This window comes from Aptenodytes forsteri, unplaced genomic scaffold (genome assembly GCF_000699145.1).
Source record: "Aptenodytes forsteri isolate BGI_AS27 unplaced genomic scaffold, ASM69914v1 Scaffold104, whole genome shotgun sequence".
NCBI classification, from domain to species: domain Eukaryota; kingdom Metazoa; phylum Chordata; class Aves; order Sphenisciformes; family Spheniscidae; genus Aptenodytes; species Aptenodytes forsteri.
In genome coordinates, this window is record NW_008795943.1 from 2,212,757 (window position 1) to 2,232,732 (window position 19,976).

Sequence of the window (19,976 nt, forward strand, 5' to 3'; positions counted from 1 at the left end):
AACAAAGCTTTAAAAAGGCCCCTAATGGAGTCCCAGTTTTCTTAGAACAAGTACAGAAATGCAGTACTCCCAACAGTGTAACCTGTCTTGGGTTTTACTGAAAAAAGTTGCCATGACACCTCCTGATTTGATACCCAAGCAGGTAGAAATGGCAAAAATGTCCACAGGAGGCGCCCGAAACCTGGACAAGGATCAGCTGCCACCCACACGCAAAGCTGAAGAGAACAGGTATCTCACACAAAACTTCATGGGTTGCTTCACATATACACCAGAGTAAGCAGGCAGCTGTGCACAGTTCAGGGCTTGCTTTTTGAATGGCAGCTCCAGAAAAGCAGCAGCTCAGCTGGCTGAGACCGCAGCTATGGGTGCTGACTCTGCTGAGCTAACTTGGGAAGAACAGCAAAGCTAACAGGACTGTTTGGAAGCGTAAGGAAGCATGAGGAGTTACTCACTCTTTCCCACAAGCCACAAAATCAGCACACAGCCATACAGCCAACTGAGATGTTAACTGTTTTTATATTAGATACTTAACGTTACACAGGTTTCTTGGGTTCTGGATCTCTCTCATTTTCAGCTCTGACCAGACAGCTGACTCTCCTGTGGATCTGCATTCCCTATCCAAGTTTTTCATGTCTTGCCTGGCTGTTCTAGTAAGATAATCAAACAGGCTGGGATTTAACTTCACAAGCAGTATATACCGTAGACTACTTGCCTTTGAAAGGGTCAAAGATAATTTCAAAGCAGTCTGCAAAACTAATGGGTACACACGTGGTTGCCAAAATCTGCTTTTGATAAAACTCGATCTAGAAAATGTTTGATGACATTTTAAAGTTGGCCCTCAAGCCTCCATGCAAGGCCAGGGTGTAAGGAAAGGTCACATCCACTGCAGACTTGAAAACAAAATGAAGGGAACTAGGGGGAAACAGGAGAGTGTTCCTGAAGACTAAAGCAAGATGCACCAAGCAGAGGGCAACACACAAGACAGGAAGGCTTACAGAATTAATTACTTACCTCGTCAGACACTTTAAACCTCTTCAGCAATGCTACAACCTTCTGTTTGAAGTTTTGTTGCTGCAAGTCAAAGACACTTTTACGTAAGTAAAGCGTTAAGTGAACTGTTTTCTCCCAGTCTGCAAGAAGCCCAGACACATCTGACACTGGTGCTCTGGCTGCTGCTTCAGATCAAACGACTCCTGGCACCACAAACCAAGTCTCTGCCGTTCTTATGTTGAAATCAGCTTTTCCACACCTATGATACCTTCTTTCCTGCATTACAACTAACTAGGTCCCATTCCACCAAGCATTATAAATCTTCTGGCCCTGACAGATGGCACACCACTCTTGGTTGGACACAGAGTGGATAACAAATTATTTTATCTGCCAGATCACCTCCTGTACCTGTTTGATATATTTCTGGCAAACATTTGACAGTCAACTTTTCTGATTCTTAACAAGGAAGAGCCAACACAGGCATCTACGCACTGACCTGAAGTACAACAGGTACCAACAAAGCACCGTTTTTTCCAGGAGCTTGCAGTTCACCCTGGCAGACTCATTTATTTGACTAGCAGCACTGTAGAAAAGTTGAGGGGCTTGTCCTTAGCCTATCAGAAGAATCCTTTCTGAGTCTGATACCCCCAGATCCTGGACACAGCAGGCACCAAGTCCAAAACAACACAAGCCAAATTGCTGCACTTCTTTTGTGTTTACTTGCCCCCACTATCTCTCTCTTGCAGGACCAAACAGCTGAGATTTGCTACGAGCTGCCCAGCCCTTCTGTCTGTTGCTGACAAACCTAATATACACACTCTGAAGAAAAGGAAGATGAGAAGGGCCTAGGCGTGAGTGCTGGTACAGAGCATTTGAGGTGGCATCCCTGTGTCAGGAGGAAAGGGAGGAGAAAATGGCTGGTGCCAGGCCACTCATAAGCAAAGAAAGTTGCTCATTTGCTGGCTCTCCTGTATCTCACATAAGCTCTTCTTGCAAGTCCAACTGCCTGCTCCCACTCTGGCCTCAGACACTTCACACTGCCCTGCGCCTCCAAACCTAGCCCTTTACCTCTGAACTCAAATCCTGTGACCTGCAACCACCTTCTAGACAGCTGAAGTTTAGGTGAAATAAATCCACCAGGCCTCAAACAAGACTCTCCAAAGACTGCCCTATTTCTGTCCCTAATGCACTTGTGAGGCCAAGATGCTCTCACAATACTGAGAGATGTCCTCTGCCTCAGGATGCCAAGCAAAACTGTCCATCACGCAGACCACCTTGGATCAGCACGGCAGTCTGTGGAGGGAGGACACACAGCATGCATAGCTAAGGTGACATGGCAAGAGCTGTCCTCTGGCCTAAATGGTTTGACAGTCGGCAGACAGGAGACCTGTTGGGTTTGGAGCTGGACTGATGTTAACTTAACTGGCAGCACCAGCCCCACACACTGGAGATTCAGTATCAGTTTAGTGGTCAGGGCTAGAAAGACATTATTCTTACTAAGAGGAAGTTGCTCGTTTAATAACCAAGTGGTGTATTTTGTCCTGGCTGGTCACTGACACCTGAAAACAATACTAAGGACACCAAGAATATGAACTAGCAGGCTCCTGGTCTCATACAGAGAGTCTTTTTAGTGGCAGATTCAGGTCAAAACAGGGTTTATTTCAGACCTTATCAAAATATGGAATTCAGAAATAACCTCATAGGAGGTACAATAATCACCAAAATTACTCCTAAGTCCAAAAAAGAAAACCTAGCCCATCCTGGTGGTTTTGGGTCACTGTCATCACAGATGTCCGTAAACACTTGTGTAAGCAGAAAGCTGCATTATGGTGTGGTCAAGCACAAGTCACTGCTCCACACAGAAGTGCAGCTTTGCAGGCATACACAGGCTTGCTGTGAGAGGGTGGATAGCTGCATGCAACTTGCCAAAGCCTTCAATACCCAGCTACTTCTTTTGCCTCAGCACCACATGCACCACGTCAGGTTTATCTGTCAAGCTCCAGCCCCTGACTGAGCTACTTAACTTCATTTGTGCAGAGCACAAACAGAAGAGCTTCCCTTCACTTAAAGCTACTTTCAGGACTTAGATGAGCATGGATCCTGCACTGGCTTCTTCATGGGGGTGAATTTCACACACTTGCATGATTTTTTGGAGCTCCTTAGCCTTGCAGCCAACGGACATTCAAGACAGCACATACACACACGTTGGATGGCCCCACCCCCTGAACTGGCTGCCTCTTGTAGCTCTTCACATGCTGTGACCATGCCCCCAAGCTCCCTGCTGGGCCAGCACGTCTAGTACTGCTGCTCCCATAAGCCACATGCACTGCGCATCCTGGCCAAACCCCATCAGTGTTAGTAAAACTAATTTCCACCGACCCTGGTTATGGACGTCGTTCTTACTATCGATCTCCGCTGCTTCTTGGGCTTCCCCAGCTCGTACTCATCATCATCCAAATCCTGAACAGAAAGAGGATTCCTGTGTTACCTTTCTGATTTGGGGACGCATGAGCATTTAAGTGCTAAAAATGTTCCCTCTATGAAGATGAACCTGCTGCTCTGTCTTCCAGGCTTTCAGCATTTGCCTCAATTGCGCTTATGAACCAGGTCTGCAGAGAGCCAGGAATAACAGCTTGGAGAAGCAAAACAGCCCTAGTTCTACATTCAAGGAACAAGGATACTCACAGCCCCACATTTTGGTGGGTTCCTCTCCCAGTACCCTCCAAGAGGTGGAAGGCAGGTGATGCCAGAGTCTGAAGGCAAAGGCATAAGACCCAAACTCAAAAGCATCTCACATCTAGCCAGGGGGTTCTCCGTACGGACCTATTTTGCAGAAGGTATTAAAGACTACAGACTGACTGATACCCCACTGGTCCTTTAATTACAGTGGGGGAATCTAGTTGGGGTCTTTGAATCCAATCAGCATTACAGAAGCAATCAACTGATGCCTTGACCATTAAGCAGAGAAACAAACAAGGATGCTAATGTTTTAGTGTTTAAAGGGAGCTCAAGTCCAAACACGTGAACAGATAAATCACAGCATGGTGGAAGAAATGGGTTACTGTGCAGGCCTTCTGCCACTGCAGCTAAACACTTGGAGACAGTCTCACACTGTCATGGTGCTAAAGAAATGTGTCATAGCTAAAGAAACAGGCTTTTAGTTTCAAGCACAAGCTGAGAGTGTACACGCTCTGCTGAAGCTCTCACAGGGAGAAGCCATGCCCTAAACAGTACCTGGCCCTGTACGGCATCATCACTGGCCTCCTGCTCAGAAGAGAAGCTCTCGTACTCTTCCTCGGAATAGTTGTCTGAAAGGGAAGGAAAGAGGGGAGAGATCCTGTGAAACTCTTTTAAGGTGAGGGCACAGTCTCATCTCAGGAGCAGAGAAGGCCAACTAACAGTCACAAATCAAGAAAGGAGGCACACAAGGAGATGCCTGCTAGTTTATCTTCTGTCTGTGCTAGAACCAGTGAGATGGGAACTGCCTGGAGGCAAGGAACAAGGAGAAACACATCTAATAGGAAGAAAGAACCAGCACACAGATAAGGCTCCTTGAAACACCACCCCCTTTTACCCTGGAAAGAACCACCTGGTAGACAGCAGCAAGTAAAGAGGTTTCTCCACAAGGGAAATTACTTTTCCCCCTAACATGGGCATAACTGGCTTAAAGGAGCAAGTAAGACATGCCAGGAGAGTCTAAATCCTTTATTGAAATGACACTTCAGGTGAGCTGCCTGGCCTCAGGCAGCAACACACAAGCACCCGCATGCACTACCTTCAATAGGTCACTCTTCTAGCAGTGAGCAGAAGGCTGGTACCAAACAAAAAGATTGTCACGAGTAGAAACCCAATGACTTCCCTATACCGTGCACAACACCATGGATTTACACTCATTAAACCAGGCCATAGTCCACAGCAAAACATGTTGCAGGTTTGCAGATCTCATCTAAGTTAATGACATTTATTGCAGAATACTCAAAGGAAAAAGAAGTTCGAAGAGTAGCTTAAATGTGAATCTCCTGAATACAACACTGTTAGCCAGGTGAGAAGCTACAGGTTCTCAACACACCCACCAGTAATGCTGGAAGAGCATTGGCGAGAACACAGCTAACCCTTGCTAGATGGCTCAGGCCTGGCGTGATATGCAAGAGAAGCTTTGACAATTCAATCCCCCATTCCTGTCATACTCCCTGTTTACACAGCAACAGGTTTGCAAAGTGGGTTTTCTTTGCATTAGTCAGTTATAGACACAGCAACTTGTGCAAACCAGTTCTCGTTTGTCCCAGGAAGCATCTAAGCCCAGGTGGGGTTTAACTCCAGTTAGTTCAGGGAGACACTGGTCCTCAGAGCATGTGGTTGTGCTCTTACCTGTAGACTTGATTTTCTGGCTGGCCTGCATAGTGCTGTCTTCGTGGTCAATTGGCTGACTTGACAAGGAGAAGATCCAGATTTCTGCTACCTTCACTGCAGCCTCTTTGATGTTGCTGAAAAGGCTCAGAACCTGGCCACCTTCTGTTGGGTGCTGCATGACCTAGGACACAAATTAAGCAGTAGAAATCTGCATTTAAATGTATTTAAACTTGCATCATTTGCATACTACAAGAGTTATTTATGTTAATAGAGTTACTCCACATTTCCAAGTACAGAAGCAAGCCAACACCCTGCAACTGCAGGAGCCACTTGCAGGCAATACACAATGTTAGTTGAGATTTTATTTGACTACTAATGGAAGTGATGGAAAGAAAGAAAAAGCATTCTGAGCTTGACAGCTGATTAGCTCATCCTTGAAGCACAATACTTGACTATCTCATTATTATGTATTTGATTCCACAGCACAGTACTGATTTGAATTATCAAGTTACCAACCTTCTGAACACCTAATTAAGGAACTTATTTGTGTTAAAGCCCAGCAGAAGAGCCAGTAAAGGCAAAAATTCATGGTGAGATACAGACGCAAAGTGCTTCCTAAAGCAAAAATCCCTGCTCCAGAGAGCTGGCACCTGAATATCAGAGGAGCTGGCCACCCCAGGATAATGAAGCAGTGGGTCACGAAACACAAGACAATGATGGAGACAGAGGGACATCTCGGTGTGGGTTTCTCCTTCCTTTGCCACTCACAGCTCACAGGACTCTCCTCAGAACCCAAGACTTACGTTCTTCTCTCACCCCACCAGAGTCAGAAAGCGCTTCCCCATGCCTGCACCTCAGCTTTCTAACTCACACCAGGCTGCTTTGTTAGCTCCTCACGTGGCTTTAAAAAGACCTGAGCTGATGAGGAACATATGCCCCCCTGCTCTTAAACTCTGCTCAGACTCACAACTCCAATTCATTGCTTTGTTTCAACAGCTAAGAGTATATTTTTTTTTTTTTAATTTTAAGAAATGTGTCAGTGCTGTTTAGGGGTCATTATACTATAAACTGCAAAGGGGAGAGGGGGGCTTGTAAAATTTGTTTTCCTGAAGTCTTCGATTTCAGAAATATCCCAGATGAGCTGGACAGCAACTATTTCCTAACACAGTGAACCTTTGAAAATTTTTGACCTTCTAACCTCAGGCAGCTGACATTACAAAAAGACATAAGAAAAACCACATGCAGCAGCGGCAAATGCCCAACACTTAGAAGTTCACTGGTGGGTCTAATTAATGGGCCCACATGTTTTCTGCCTTACAGCAGTATTTAATTTCTAGTTCTTAAACAAATCAAACACGGTACAGGAAAAGTGTTAGCTACAACACCACAAATCAGAATTTGGCCAATTCAAATGGGGAGTTCACCATTTACTGCAAGTCTAAGGGAAGCTGAACTCACACACAAGGAGTAGTCTTTATAATGAATTATTTAATATAGTAATAACTCACCACAGCGTAACACTAGCTTATTTTGGATAGAAATTATTTGTTGACAGAATGCAGTCTGATGAAAAATACTGCTGTTAAGCTGAACTTGCTACTGTTAAGCCCATCTCTACTCAGGAACAGAAACAGCAGATATCAAACAGGGCATGAAATAATGAAGCGTGGAGCTAAGCCATTCAGAAAGCCTTAGTGAAAAATTTATCCGTACTTGATTCCAGCATTAATTTTCAGATGTAAATCTGAAAATTTTATCATTTACCTCTCATGAATAGAACTCCACCTAAATTACCAATAGCCATGAAATAAGAATTGCAAAGGGTGTTTCAAGCAAAATGAGAGAAACTGCTTGATCCTGAACTCTCATGCAGTGGCACAGTGAAGCACAACAAAACAAACTTTGCCTTAACTTTAACATTTCTTAGGATTGGAAGGCTTGCCCGAGTGACCCTATCTGTCTTGTTCTGCACTTACGAAACAACAAAACGTTTTACATTTAAGATCAACCTGAGACAAATGCATGCATAAGTTCAACTGAACCAAATACACTGCAACTTCTGCTGTTCCTTCCAGGAAACATGATACAAAAGAATATATTTACTAGTTTTAAACTTATGCTGAAGTGTCCTGAATGCAAAGGGGACAGCACTGTATTTGGGTGAAATGATCTGGACCCCCTAACTCTAAAAAAAACACACAACAACAACAAAACCCTCACAAGGTCATAAGCTAGCCTCATGAAAGCTTTAGCTCTCAAGATACTATCCAGAAAATGTCCAATACTATTACTCAGTAGTAAAATCTATTTAAAATATTGCCTTGGAATAACGATTACAGTTATTAAGACAGCTACATGAAATCCCACCAGGTACTTCTCAATGAGGAAAGTGACAACACTAGGTTTAAAGAGAAGGGAAAACGTCCACCTTTGTAAACAGAGATCATGTCAAATGCTGCTCACCTCAGCCATGTTGATAGACCCCACAGCCAGAGTCTTGTAGCCTAAAATGGTTCGGTTCTTGTACCGTTTCCGCCGCTGCAGCATGATCTGAAGCTTGTTGCCTTCTCTCTTCAAGAAGTGAGGGTACTGTGGTTGGAAACACAATGGAAAAATTTATTACGTCTCTTGACGTTATCTCCCAAGCTGCCTGCTTCACAAGTAAACTCCATTCCTAGGAATTAACCCAAGGCTTTTAGAAGTGCCTACAGCTAACTCACATTCTGTGGACAATCCTTCATTAACCCAAGGAAGCCTTCATCTCTGACCAAACAGCTCAGCTCTGGGCTTTCATTTCCCCAGCCAAGCACACCGAAAACGCCATCTGGGGGTGCAGAGAAGCTGTTCAGTTTGGGAAGGGCTGAGCCCAAGAGCGGTTCCAGAGAGATGAGCAGCCTCCAGGAGACACTTCCCCCAACAGCTAAATGGAGGCTGCCCAGAACTGGAGCCCCAGAGGTGCTGCCCAGGGCGCAGGCTGTCCCCACGCAAACAATGGGCAGTGCACAGCAGCAGGGACAGCCATGGATCCCTGCACTCTTGGCAGGACACTGCCTTCCCTCCAGCACGCAGACACTTCTCAGTGTTTGACCCTCTACTGCACACGTTTAAGAGCCTATTGTACTCTGAATGGCAAGTGAAGAGAGGCACAGCTATGAAGAGGCCAAGGATTTGCTGATGCCTCTTTTGTTAAAGCACAGAGACCTACACGGTCACACAGCTGATTCTCTCCAGGACGATGCTGTCTCCTTCAGGCACGCAGCTCTTGCAACTGTCAATGTTTTCCAGCATTAACACGCTCAAACTTCTGTTGCTCAAAGTGGTCATATTTTATGTAGTTAAGTCAAGAAAAACCCTGTCCTACTGCCAGGCTATGTTGCAAAGACATAAATCCTTCCAAGAAATGTTCCATACAAGAAAATACATTTGTTTATGTATCACCGAAAAAACTCCCCAAGAACAGAGAGATTCTGAAGTCAAGCAGAGACTATTAGGGAAAGAGTGGGGCTAACCATGCTATTTCAGCTTGGCCTGCTCATCTGCACAGAGTATTAGTGCAGTCAGGCCCTGCTTTCTGCCAGGACGCCCACCAGAGCACTGACAGTCCCCAGGGCCCAGCTGACCGGCTGTGGGAGGAAGAACCTGTGCAATGGAAGAGCAATCTTCAAGAAAAGATACAACAGCCACCTGACCAGGTAGCCGAGTCTCATCTTGAGAAGAGAGATGAATGCGACATGCTCCAAATATACAAAATACCTAGCACTAAGTAACCTGCAGACAGGAGAACCTAATTGCAGGGATCTCAGACAGGACATACCCAAGTGAAGGATGCTTCTCTCACAGGAAAGACCTATATCTTTTTTTTTTTTTTCCCTTGGGACATTATGAAAATAACTTCCTGCCTATCAAAACGCTTGATAAATACAAATGCTGAGTGCCACCAGAAGCCCTGAGTTATTAATTTGCAGTCCAGAGCAAGCCTGACTGCTACGCAGAGAGCTGGGAGCAGTGGCCACACAAACAAGCAGAATACTAATTAACTGATTGCTCTGCAAGGGCAAGATCGACTGTGCATTGCACAAGGAAGCAGCCCTGCAGAAGAAACAGTAGTCCACATCATTAAAAGACAACCTCAAAACACACCTGCATCCAGACACAAATGGAGCCTGTGACTTTACAGACGTGCAATGTCCCTAAACATGGATGGAAGAAAGTTATTGGGGGGACGGGGCAAAAGGGGCTCAAAAAGCCAGAGGCACCTTTTGCATTCAAATCTACCATCTCCCTGCCTCTGAGGCCCTCCCACGTGTTGGGAGGGCAGCAGGGGAGAGGGACTCCTTGCTCTCAGCTCAAGGCACTTGGGCCACACCAAGGCTGCTTAAGTATGAGCCTGCACTCACAGGAAACCTATATCTTTTTTTTTTTTTCCCTTGGGACATTATGAAAATAACTTCCTGCCTATCAAAACGCTTGATAAATACAAATGCTGAGTGCCACCAGAAGCCCTGAGTTATTAATTTGCAGTCCAGAGCAAGCCTGACTGCTACGCAGAGAGCTGGGAGCAGTGGCCACACAAACAAGCAGAATACTAATTAACTGATTGCTCTGCAAGGGCAAGATCGACTGTGCATTGCACAAGGAAGCAGCCCTGCAGAAGAAACAGTAGTCCACATCATTAAAAGACAACCTCAAAACACACCTGCATCCAGACACAAATGGAGCCTGTGACTTTACAGACGTGCAATGTCCCTAAACATGGATGGAAGAAAGTTATTGGGGGGACGGGGCAAAAGGGGCTCAAAAAGCCAGAGGCACCTTTTGCATTCAAATCTACCATCTCCCTGCCTCTGAGGCCCTCCCACGTGTTGGGAGGGCAGCAGGGGAGAGGGACTCCTTGCTCTCAGCTCAAGGCACTTGGGCCACACCAAGGCTGCTTAAGTATGAGCCTGCAACTTAAGTCCAAAGTCACGCTTGGTCCCAGGCCAGCTTGATTTCAATGTGTACAAGTTTTCAGGGATTAAACTGGATGGCTCAAGTCCATACATGTGCAAGTTTCTGTTTTTCAAAGGTGTGCTGCCTAGTCACCTCTGATGAGCATTCCCAGAGATAATAGAAGGTACAGAGAAACTCAGACCACTCAGCTCCTCAGTTAAAAGCAAAGGCCTCTAGAAGAAAAGTCAAGCCATTTTCATCGCACAGAAAAGCTATTTTTAAGACCAGCCATGGCTTATCAACTCTACAGAATGGTTTCGACCAAAAAACTTTTCAGTAATTGTCAGTCCATGACAGAGATTGGAGAGGAAAACAGTTTGGCTCAAAACATTTGAAAACAAGACTTTTAGAGGAAGCACCAAGCACTCCAAGGCACCTCTGAGGGGTGAGAAGAGGGGCCATCACACACACCAGAACAGCGAGAGTCAGGGCAAGACATTCTTTCTGAAGCCCCAATGATGCAATTCCTTCCATCTGGAAAGGTTTATTAGATTAAACACAGGAATTAAGTGTTCTGGAGAGCTGTGATGTTGTGCTTGGAATATCTGGGGAATTTCACTTGATCCTGTGAAACCCATGGAGGGTCAGGAGAAGCAGCCATTCCAGCAGTAAGGATGATGGTAGCTCACCTGCCAGAAAGGCTACCGCTGGTCTAGCCCTAGTTAGCAAGGTGAAACAGGATCAGACACACCAATAACTCCAGTCTTACCCCAGCTGTGTAATAGAGTAACAGGAAACTCCTCCCTTCTGTTTAAGCGGAGGCCTGCCAGACACAACGGGCTGCTCGCTATTATGCCGGCCTGCACCATCACCTTTCTAGCTTAACTCTGACAAGGAAACGCTCTGTACAAAGGACAAGAATTTCACCCAGGAGAAGCAGCTGAGAAGGCAGTGACTGCAAAGATACGAGGGGCTGCAAATTCAGACAGCTAGCACAAAGCAAAGCATACACTTTGAAGAGTTGACAGTGCGATATGGAGATACTGGCTGCTGCAAGACACTGAGACCTTCTTGTGCTGTGACATCCACATGCTTCTACTTTGTGGCCCATCACCACTCTCAAATATATCCCAGGCACACTAAATTCAGACTGTATCTGGCTTAAGCTGCAGTTGTTAGCTAGGAGTAGATTCCAGCCATCATCCAATTAAGAAACAATAAAAGCTGTCATAAAAATCCTGCTGTGCCATTTCAGGAAGGCTTCCCAGGCCTTACTGCATCCAAGATCACCAATCCTTCCTGCAGTCAAGAGACCAGCAGCACACCTCTGCATTAAGCTTACTCACCTCTTCTGAAGACTCAGTGTCACGGACATCGATCTCCCCTATTCTGGCTCAATTCCCAGCCCCTTCAGGGGAAATTGAGTTAAAGGCAATGCTCTGTGTCCTGCTGCAGCATTGCTCTGAGTCCCAGAAAAAAAACAACAACAACAAAAAAAAGGTATTCCCAGTTAATTCCAAAAAGATCTGCAGAAATACTTGCTCCTTGCTGACACAGGACTTGCAGAGGGAGACCTGGTTCATCTTACAGCTCTGCTCCCAACCATGGGAAAGCTGCAGCCCCAGGACCCATGAATACGAATTCCTGGCACGTGGCTTTGTTATTCCTGTTCACAAAGGAGGGGATGCAGTGCTGCAGTTAACCCAGTCTGTGGGCTGCATCAGGACAGAACCAGAAGCATCAGCCATCTGTGTATCTGCCTGGGCAGCCGCAGGGTTATCATCCGCCTGCAATGAAATCTTACCTGCTTCAAGTCTGCACAGGTCTGAGTAACAACCAGTCTGTCTCACATCATCACGTGAGCCTTTCTCCTTACCAGATCAAACTCTTGACTTCAAAATCTAACCAACAGTCCCAAAACACAGATAATCCAGATATGAATGCTCCCGAGTGTCTGTCTGGCTCTGCTCTATGCATGCAGGATCCTCCCTCTTGCTTGCAGCAAGCCAGCCTCTATTCACCTTATTTCCCTACTCAGGAGGTAGCACCAGGGCAGCATGCTTTGAGGAAAAGAGGAACCAATAAAATACAGTTGCTCCAATTCCCAGCTATTCCTATGACTCTAGAGCCAGGAGTAACTGCATACTGCTCCTGGTTCCCCCAAATGGTGCCTCCCTCGGCAACTCCAAATCAGAGGTTCACCTGTCCCATTCCTACTACTGCCATCTGTCAGCCTGATACTCCATAACACCCCCCATGGCTGCCACCCTCCAGTGCCCATTCATAAGGAAGGCAACAAAAGGCAAAAAAAGAGCCATCCTGCTCTGCTCCAGTTCCTGCCACAGACATAACATGAAGAGGACAGACTGCAGTGAAGTCCTCATGTTCCTGGGCTCCAAACACAGGATGCACAACAAGGAAGGTACCTTAACACTGCAAATCAGCACCCTGCTCCAGGCCCTCAATGCTGAGAGGCAATTCAGACAAATTTGTGATGTTGCACTGAGGACATGCAAATTACACTGAGTGTCTAACTTGTCTGTTCTCCCCAGACAAGTCAGGATTAGAGATCTGCCTTTCATGATGCAGGGTTGGCCCCAGAAACAATTCTAAGGGTTTATATGGCAGCTTTCCTAGTGGGCTCCCCCCTCCCCAGATCCTGGAAGCATCTGGGCCGTTTTTGCTCCAAGTCCCCAAAGCTGACTGCCCAGAGACAAGCCAAAAGAGCTCAGATAGCTCTTCAGAAATGGCTGGGACTGCCTTAAGAACAAGCACTAGAAGGATCTTCACCTCAGGCTCACAACGCACCTCTGCTCACTGCAAAGCAGCAAGTCTAGCAAGCACACATGCCCCAAGGCCACATCCCACCTTACCTGCAGCGAGAAGGTCAGCGCAAGCTCTGTCTCCACATGTCCACTCGGGGGCAATACAATCTCGTGAGACCGCAGGATGCGCTTGGAGCCCTGTACAGAAACAAAGTCCATCAGGTGAATTCCCCAGAAGCCAGCCCTTACACCCCACCCCAGTCCTATTTACTGAAAACCAGGAAACATTGTCAGGGACTACCACAGAGAAAGTGAACGGATGGGTCTGACCTTGCATTTCTGTGAAATATTAATGAGATGAAAGGGAGATATTTGACTAACAAAGATTTGGGCATATTTACTGTCCCTAACTGCAACAAAGCAGCTTTTGTTCTGCCAAACCTCAGCATTCAAAAGCTACAAGTCAACCCCCACCCCTCAAGTTCAAGTCTCGTATTTTGACTTCAGCCAATAGGTACAAGGCTCATCATCTCCTGGGTTCGGAGGCTGCAGCGTCATGCTTAAATCTCCGGCGTTAGCCATGACGGACTCGTCTTTTCTTTTTGTGCACACACCCCTCCCTGGGGAAAGTGGAGATTTTAACCTGTTTAAACAACTGTGAGTAGTTGGGGTTATAAAAGAAAAAATCCACTAAGCATCGCAGTGGAGTCTGGAGACCTGATAGTATTACAGGGCAACTCCAAATCAACACTGTGTGTGGGCTGCTGTACACTAACCAAGTTACTGGGCTATTTACTGTGTGAGCATTTCATTTCAGGGAATGTTTCAGGGAAAACTAGCAGGAAAGCATGACAGACTGCTGCCTAGCAAATCCTTCTGCACTGTTCAAACACAGTGGCAAGTTTGAGAGGTCTCTGGCTCAATGTTCTGCTGAGGCTGCAGATCTGGCTTTGTCCAGACAGGCTGATCTCCCAGAAGCACAGAACTGTAGCTCTCAAAAAAGCAGCATCTGGGAAATCAGAGACAGACTGGGGGAGTAAACACCTCCCAGCTACATCCAAAAGAAAATCTAGTCTGCCCACATCAGCCTCAAATAGCATCCTCAGATGAGAGAGAAGCAGAGACTCGTTTACATCCCTTCCTCCCCAAACACATCGTTCAGGCAGCCAGAGTGAATGCTGTGATTTGCAGCGGTGCCTAAGCTCCAGCAGATCACAAGACAGACAGCAGAGCAGGGCGAGAAACCGAAGGGCTCCCCCGAGGAAAAGCAGCACGCATGCAACTAAAGCACAGCTAGCCTCGCTGCTGGCAACAGCAGCATCTGTTCCGTTGGTGCAAAGCTCCTAATAGCAGCGATCTTGCTTTACTTGTTACGCAACTCGAAATCTAATGAAAGACCAAATATAGCTGCTTTTAAAAGACTGCAGCAAATAAATTAGAGCAAGAGCTCGGGAAATACAGTTGACAACTCTTTGAACATCACTGTTCAGGAGGCTGCAAGGAGACATGGGAAATGCAGGTAAGATGCTCTCATTAGGTCTGAATTCAGTCATCCCCTCTGGAAGGACTCCAGTGCCTGACACCTCGCTCTCGCAATTCCCCATACAAAGGCACTGAGTCATTTGACAGAGATCCTGTATTTGATGATCCAGTATCACCAGCCTCAAACAAGAGCCATGTCAGAAACCTGAGTGCTGGCAAGTTAAGCGTTCCTGAAAGAGCTTGTTAGCCTCATCATCATAACCTGCAAGCTATAAAGGGACTTTTAATAACAGGGCTTCAAATCTGCCTGTGTCTGAGACAGTTGCAGTGCTACTGACCTACAGTTAAACAGCACATCACAAAGAAATATGGGTGCTGATCCAGCATAAGGGACACCCAAGGTGAGGCACCCTCTGGGACAGCAGTCATCCCAACCACTGTCACCTCTAAGTCAACTGAAAGGACAGATCAAAGGCAAAAGAAGGATGGCCTGGGGATGTGAGCTGCAGTCTCGGACTTGGCAGATGAGCACCCCAAACACGGCAAGTCCTTCTGCCTTCCACTTCTTCAGGGATCTGCGCTGTTGTAGAAAGGACTGCAGAAGAAGTGCTCAGGCCCAATGTCTGACTTACTGTAGCAAGGCAGATCACAACATGTACCCAAAATAGACAAGACCCACATGTTAAAACTCCCTCTGGACTTGCAGGTCTGGGGCAGTATTTCCAACCTTTTCACCCATAAAAAGTCTAAACTGTCAGCAGTAACCTGGACAGGAAAAGGTTTTGCTCTAGTAAAAGCTACTGAATTCTCCAAACCAAGTCTGACATGCTCTACATGTAAATCATTCACTGACAAGTCTCAGGCCCTTACAGTGATGCATCCACCATCTAGGAGGACAAACATATGGAAAGCTTTCAGCCCCAACAAGCGATATCTGACAGCCTGGGAACCCACAGCCATGCTTCTTCCGAGGTCCCCATGAATCCAGGTGTGTGAAACGATTCCCTGCAATTCCCTGCCTTTCTGCTCCCTGCTGTGGGTGTGTGAATCCCCTCCAACATACAGGGACACATTTTTACCCCAGCTGGACTGCTCATGGAGATAAGAGATGGCGGTTAAATCCTCAGCTGCATTTTCTTGCACCATTAGAGCCTTCATGATTTCACCTTCCAAGCTAGATTTTGTGTGTTTTGACACAACCAGCTCTGTGCAGGGGTTTGCGCGGCTCTTTATTTGAAAAGCAGCTGCTTTTCAGCATGGTTAATGGTATTTTTCTACTTACAGGTCTCCTAGGTTTTTACTCATTAAGTACTTCAGCATCTGCAGTGGTGGGAGCACATGAGCCGAACTGATGCTGTGACACACTGTGGAACTCAGTCCCCTTCCTTCCTAGCCTGCCTCCAGGCAGCATGACCTACATGTAGGCACCTAATTAAATGGCACAAATGTATGCTGTAAAGTGGGTTATTTACCTAGGATGACAGCTGTATTTTATGGAAACAAATTAAAATGTACAGGCACCCTACAAATCCACTGACAAGCACCTGGCTTCGAAATGAGTTGGACTCCTGATAGCAGAGCTGCCCATCAGCAGAGGAAGGCCCAGTCTCCAGACCCCCCAAACCAGGACCAAGTTACCAAGATGTTCAGCCCTAAAGTGAGCTGAAGCATGTTAAATAGAGAACCAGGCTTGGATTTAGTGGCAGCTCAGGAAGAAGAGGTGACAGCATATGATCTGTAAAGAGCATTTTTACATACAGATAAGCTCATGCTGAGCCCTCAGCAAACCATATTCTTCGCTTACAGCAGTGAAATTCAGTAAGAACATGGGGGAAGGATCACAAGAGACTCTCCACACATCCAGAATGCCCTGATGTACTTGAGAAGAAGCCCGTGGCTGCAATGGACCCTCACATGGAGGTGAAGCTCAGTTTCGGCATCTGCCAGTATTTTTACCCAAGTAACACATTTAATTCTTAGAACTGAGCAGCAATTACCTGCATTTTGACAGCAATGACCCCAGAAATAAGCTCCTTATCCAATTCCTTTAAGACTACCAGTTTCTTTAATGTCAAGCTGCACAACCTGCAAACAGGAACAGAAGAGAAACAGTTACAATCATGCCTGAAAAAGGAAAAGCTCTGAACAGCTTTTACACACAGCAGTATCCCAGTTTGAGGGAGAACAGGCTCCAGACACAAGCCACACACCGATACAGACATAAAGACAGTAGAAATATGTGAGGCTCCCCTGGCTTTTCAGACTGAATTTCTTCAACCTTTCACAAATAGAAGGAGGTAGAGAGCAGGTACATCTCACTGTTTGATACAGACCCATGGCCACATGGGAGTGCCTCAGAGCATGGACTTCCACTGACCGCAGCCTGGAAACTCTTGCTCTGAGTCAGCCCAAAAACTTTAGGGTCAGAGGAATTAAATTCCAGCAATATAAAAGCACTGGGCCAGGCTAATTTTAAACTCATCTACAAAGCTTTCCTAGATTGTTGACTTTTTCAGTTTCAGACTCCTGGCTCCCAAAGATCTCACTCCCACCTCCTCTCATCAACCCACACATTCTCCTCCTCACCCCCAAACAAAAGTGCTAGCAGGTGGCTCAGGCATCTCTAATGGGAAAGGAAGAAGAAAGAAAAAAAAAAAAAAAAAAGGAGAGGACTCAAGCTGTGCCCTCTGGCCCTGGCATTCACATGCCACACATATGCAAGTAAATCACATTCTTTACCCAGGCAATGCTACATTGTTCTGGTTAAAGCTGTTTGCACTTCTGCCTTTCAGCACAGGGAGCTTGGGAAGGGATAAAGTTTGGACTAGGTGCAGCTGAGTTAAGGCTCTGAGGTAATGGGACCACAGTATTGGCACTGTCACAATTTCACAGAAGTTACCACCAGCTGGTGTAATTAAGAAGGCATGCCTAGAAACAGACTTCAGGGAAAGATAAACCTGAAGCAAAGACAGCTCAGCTTGAGGAAAGCAGAGGCCAGGGAAAGCTGCCAGGTGGGCTCTAGTGACTAGACGTCATCCGTCATGGTGTCCAGGAGCTGGCACTGCCTTTGTACCAGGTCCCTACCCCACGGCACGGGCATCTTTGGTCTCTGCCATGGGATGTCAGCAAGCCTCAGCATGGCTCCTCTGAAACCCACTGCAGAGCTCTTTCTCCCAGATAAAGTGTAACATCAGGGCTGTTCATGAAGGGGCCAAGTCCAGCAGTAGATGGGAAGGGAAGAGGAGCTGATGCTGGATTTTGGTGCATGCACAGGCAGCAGCAGCACAAGTGCCACTGACTGAAGCCTGCGCTTGAACTACAGGACTCCACACTGGTGCAGGAACCTGACAAGTCACCACTGCAAGGGTGACTTGCACCTCCACCACCTTCTTCTCCACCACGGTGGGAAGCTGAAACATTGCTTTGCTGCAATGCCTGAAGGTAGACACAATCAACCTGGGTGCAAAACTGCAGGAGAGATGCAGCTAAAGGCTCTTCCCAACAGGAGCAGTGGCAGATGTTGAAGCAACTGCTGCCTGCCTCATCCAGAAACACCTGTGGCTCTGCCTGAACTCTGCCCTCTCGCACAGGGCTAGAACAGGGAAGAGATGGTCTTAGCTCTTACAGTCTTCACTCAAGCACCTCTCCAAACCTGCCCTTGCCAGTCCCTTCTCCACCCCAGACCACACTATCTGCTCTCCCTGCTCATTTGTAAAGCACTGATTCCTGCTATCAGCCCCCCCAAAACCAAGAGAAAGAGAGAACTAAAAGCTCTCTCCTTTGCAGAGTTTGCATCAGAAGACAGCACAGCCAGAGATGCTATAGAAATTACAAGGAAGGTGGAAAAACTGGGTCTGCCTGGGCCTCCGTTCACCTCTGTCACACCACCAGCAGCTGTGCCCAGTGTCATGGAGACAAACACGCTAGGGAGCGCGAGCTTGGATGTGCTGGGCACCAGAGGAGGGACGGCAGAAGCGGACAAGACAGCTGCAGCTGGGCTGGTGGAGGGGAAACCAAGCGTGCTTTCACCCATGGGCAGCGCCTCCCCCTGAGCGAAGCAGGCACCTTGCAGAAGCAGGACAGCAGAGACCAGCGCATCCAACTGCAAACATAGTGTCCCTGTGCACTGGAAGTCAGGTGAAACTGCATCCCTCAACCCGGAGCGCAGGAGAGGCCGCCGGCTTTCCCTCCACACTCCCAACAAAACGGCAAGCACAGACGCACATGGCTGCTGCAGTGAAGCAGCCAGGCCAGGATCTGGAGAAAGGAGGCTGTGATGCCATTTGTTTTCTTTGTAATGCTGTAGCTGGAGGACAATCACGCTCGGCTTGCCAAAACCCACAGAGCTCTGGCTGGTCAGGTGCTGAGAGCAGAGGTAGGACAACACACTGGCATTGTCTCGGCTGACAGGCAAGGAACAAAGGCCTTTTCTCTCCGCCCCGAGCTCGAGGATGAAAAAGGTACGGGAAGAAACAATGATGTTCTCAGCACACACAGCAGAGCACAAGGAGGGCGTTCTGTTCTCCGCCGGGCATTCCTTCAATTCATCATTTATGAGCTTTGATCAAGCCCTGTGGAGCACTTGCTGCTTGGAAAAAAAATTGAAAAAAATTAAAAGCCTCCTTTACAGCAATCAGAAAAACAAAAGCAGTTAAAAAAGACATGGGACGCATCTGCTTTCTTTATCCCCTATCGCTGGGCTGCTGGTACTAAAAGGCACTTCACACAAACAACAACAAAATGTTTATATTCTCCATCGGGAGGCGGGGGAGGATAAAATCAGAGTTTAAATCCCACCAAATCACTCTTACCCTCAACACACTTACTGTTCTGGGTCGTCTGTCTAAGTTTGCAGCTTACAAATCAAAGTAACCTTCAGAATACATGGCAGAAAGGTGCCGTACCTTACTCAGATAATCATGAAAAGTCATATTCAAGCACGTCACTGCATCCAGAGACAGCATCGTGCCCCTGCCGCCAGCACAAGGATCCTGAACCACTCACACCTACAGGTACGGCAAGGATTTGTCTGCCGTAACTGCCTCTGATAACAGCAGCAGCTCCTTCCATACACTTATCTTTTGCCTAGATTTTGCTGTACTTCCATTAAATCTCAGGGATCTGGGATCTCTGAGGAGGGGGGATCTCAGGAAGGGGACCGGTCTCACAAAACACTTCTATCAATGAGCCTGTTAATTTGGAAGTTTCACATACATACATATTTGATCTCTGTGAACGCAGGGAAAATAACCTAGAGCACAGACAGATGAGGGGAAATGAGGAAGCCTCAAGTCCAGAGCTGAAAGAGCCTGAAGTATTTTGAGCTGTCTATAAAAAGCCTGGGACTGTAATACAGGAGGTGCAGGCAAATGCTTTCTTTGCATGTTTGTTTCAGCACTGACCCATGGTTGCATATGGTGAGTTAAGCTAGCAAAAACACTAAGTTAGCCGAAGCAGTGT

At 46.8% G+C, this 19,976-nt stretch overlaps 1 protein-coding gene across 1 annotated transcript in view; it reads right to left on the reverse strand.

The window, feature by feature from the left end:
• Positions 1-19,976, reverse strand: part of PACS2 (phosphofurin acidic cluster sorting protein 2) — a 69,725-nt gene that overhangs the window by 34,249 nt on the left and 15,500 nt on the right. The window contains exons 3-9 of the mRNA XM_009285335.1: positions 16,514-16,601; positions 13,143-13,232; positions 7,804-7,929; positions 5,359-5,521; positions 4,225-4,298; positions 3,370-3,450; positions 1,012-1,071 (exon numbers count right to left, since the gene is read on the reverse strand). Coding sequence (XP_009283610.1) covers positions 1,012-1,071; positions 3,370-3,450; positions 4,225-4,298; positions 5,359-5,521; positions 7,804-7,929; positions 13,143-13,232; positions 16,514-16,601 — 682 coding nt within the window. The remainder of the gene's footprint in view (positions 1-1,011; positions 1,072-3,369; positions 3,451-4,224; positions 4,299-5,358; positions 5,522-7,803; positions 7,930-13,142; positions 13,233-16,513; positions 16,602-19,976) is intronic.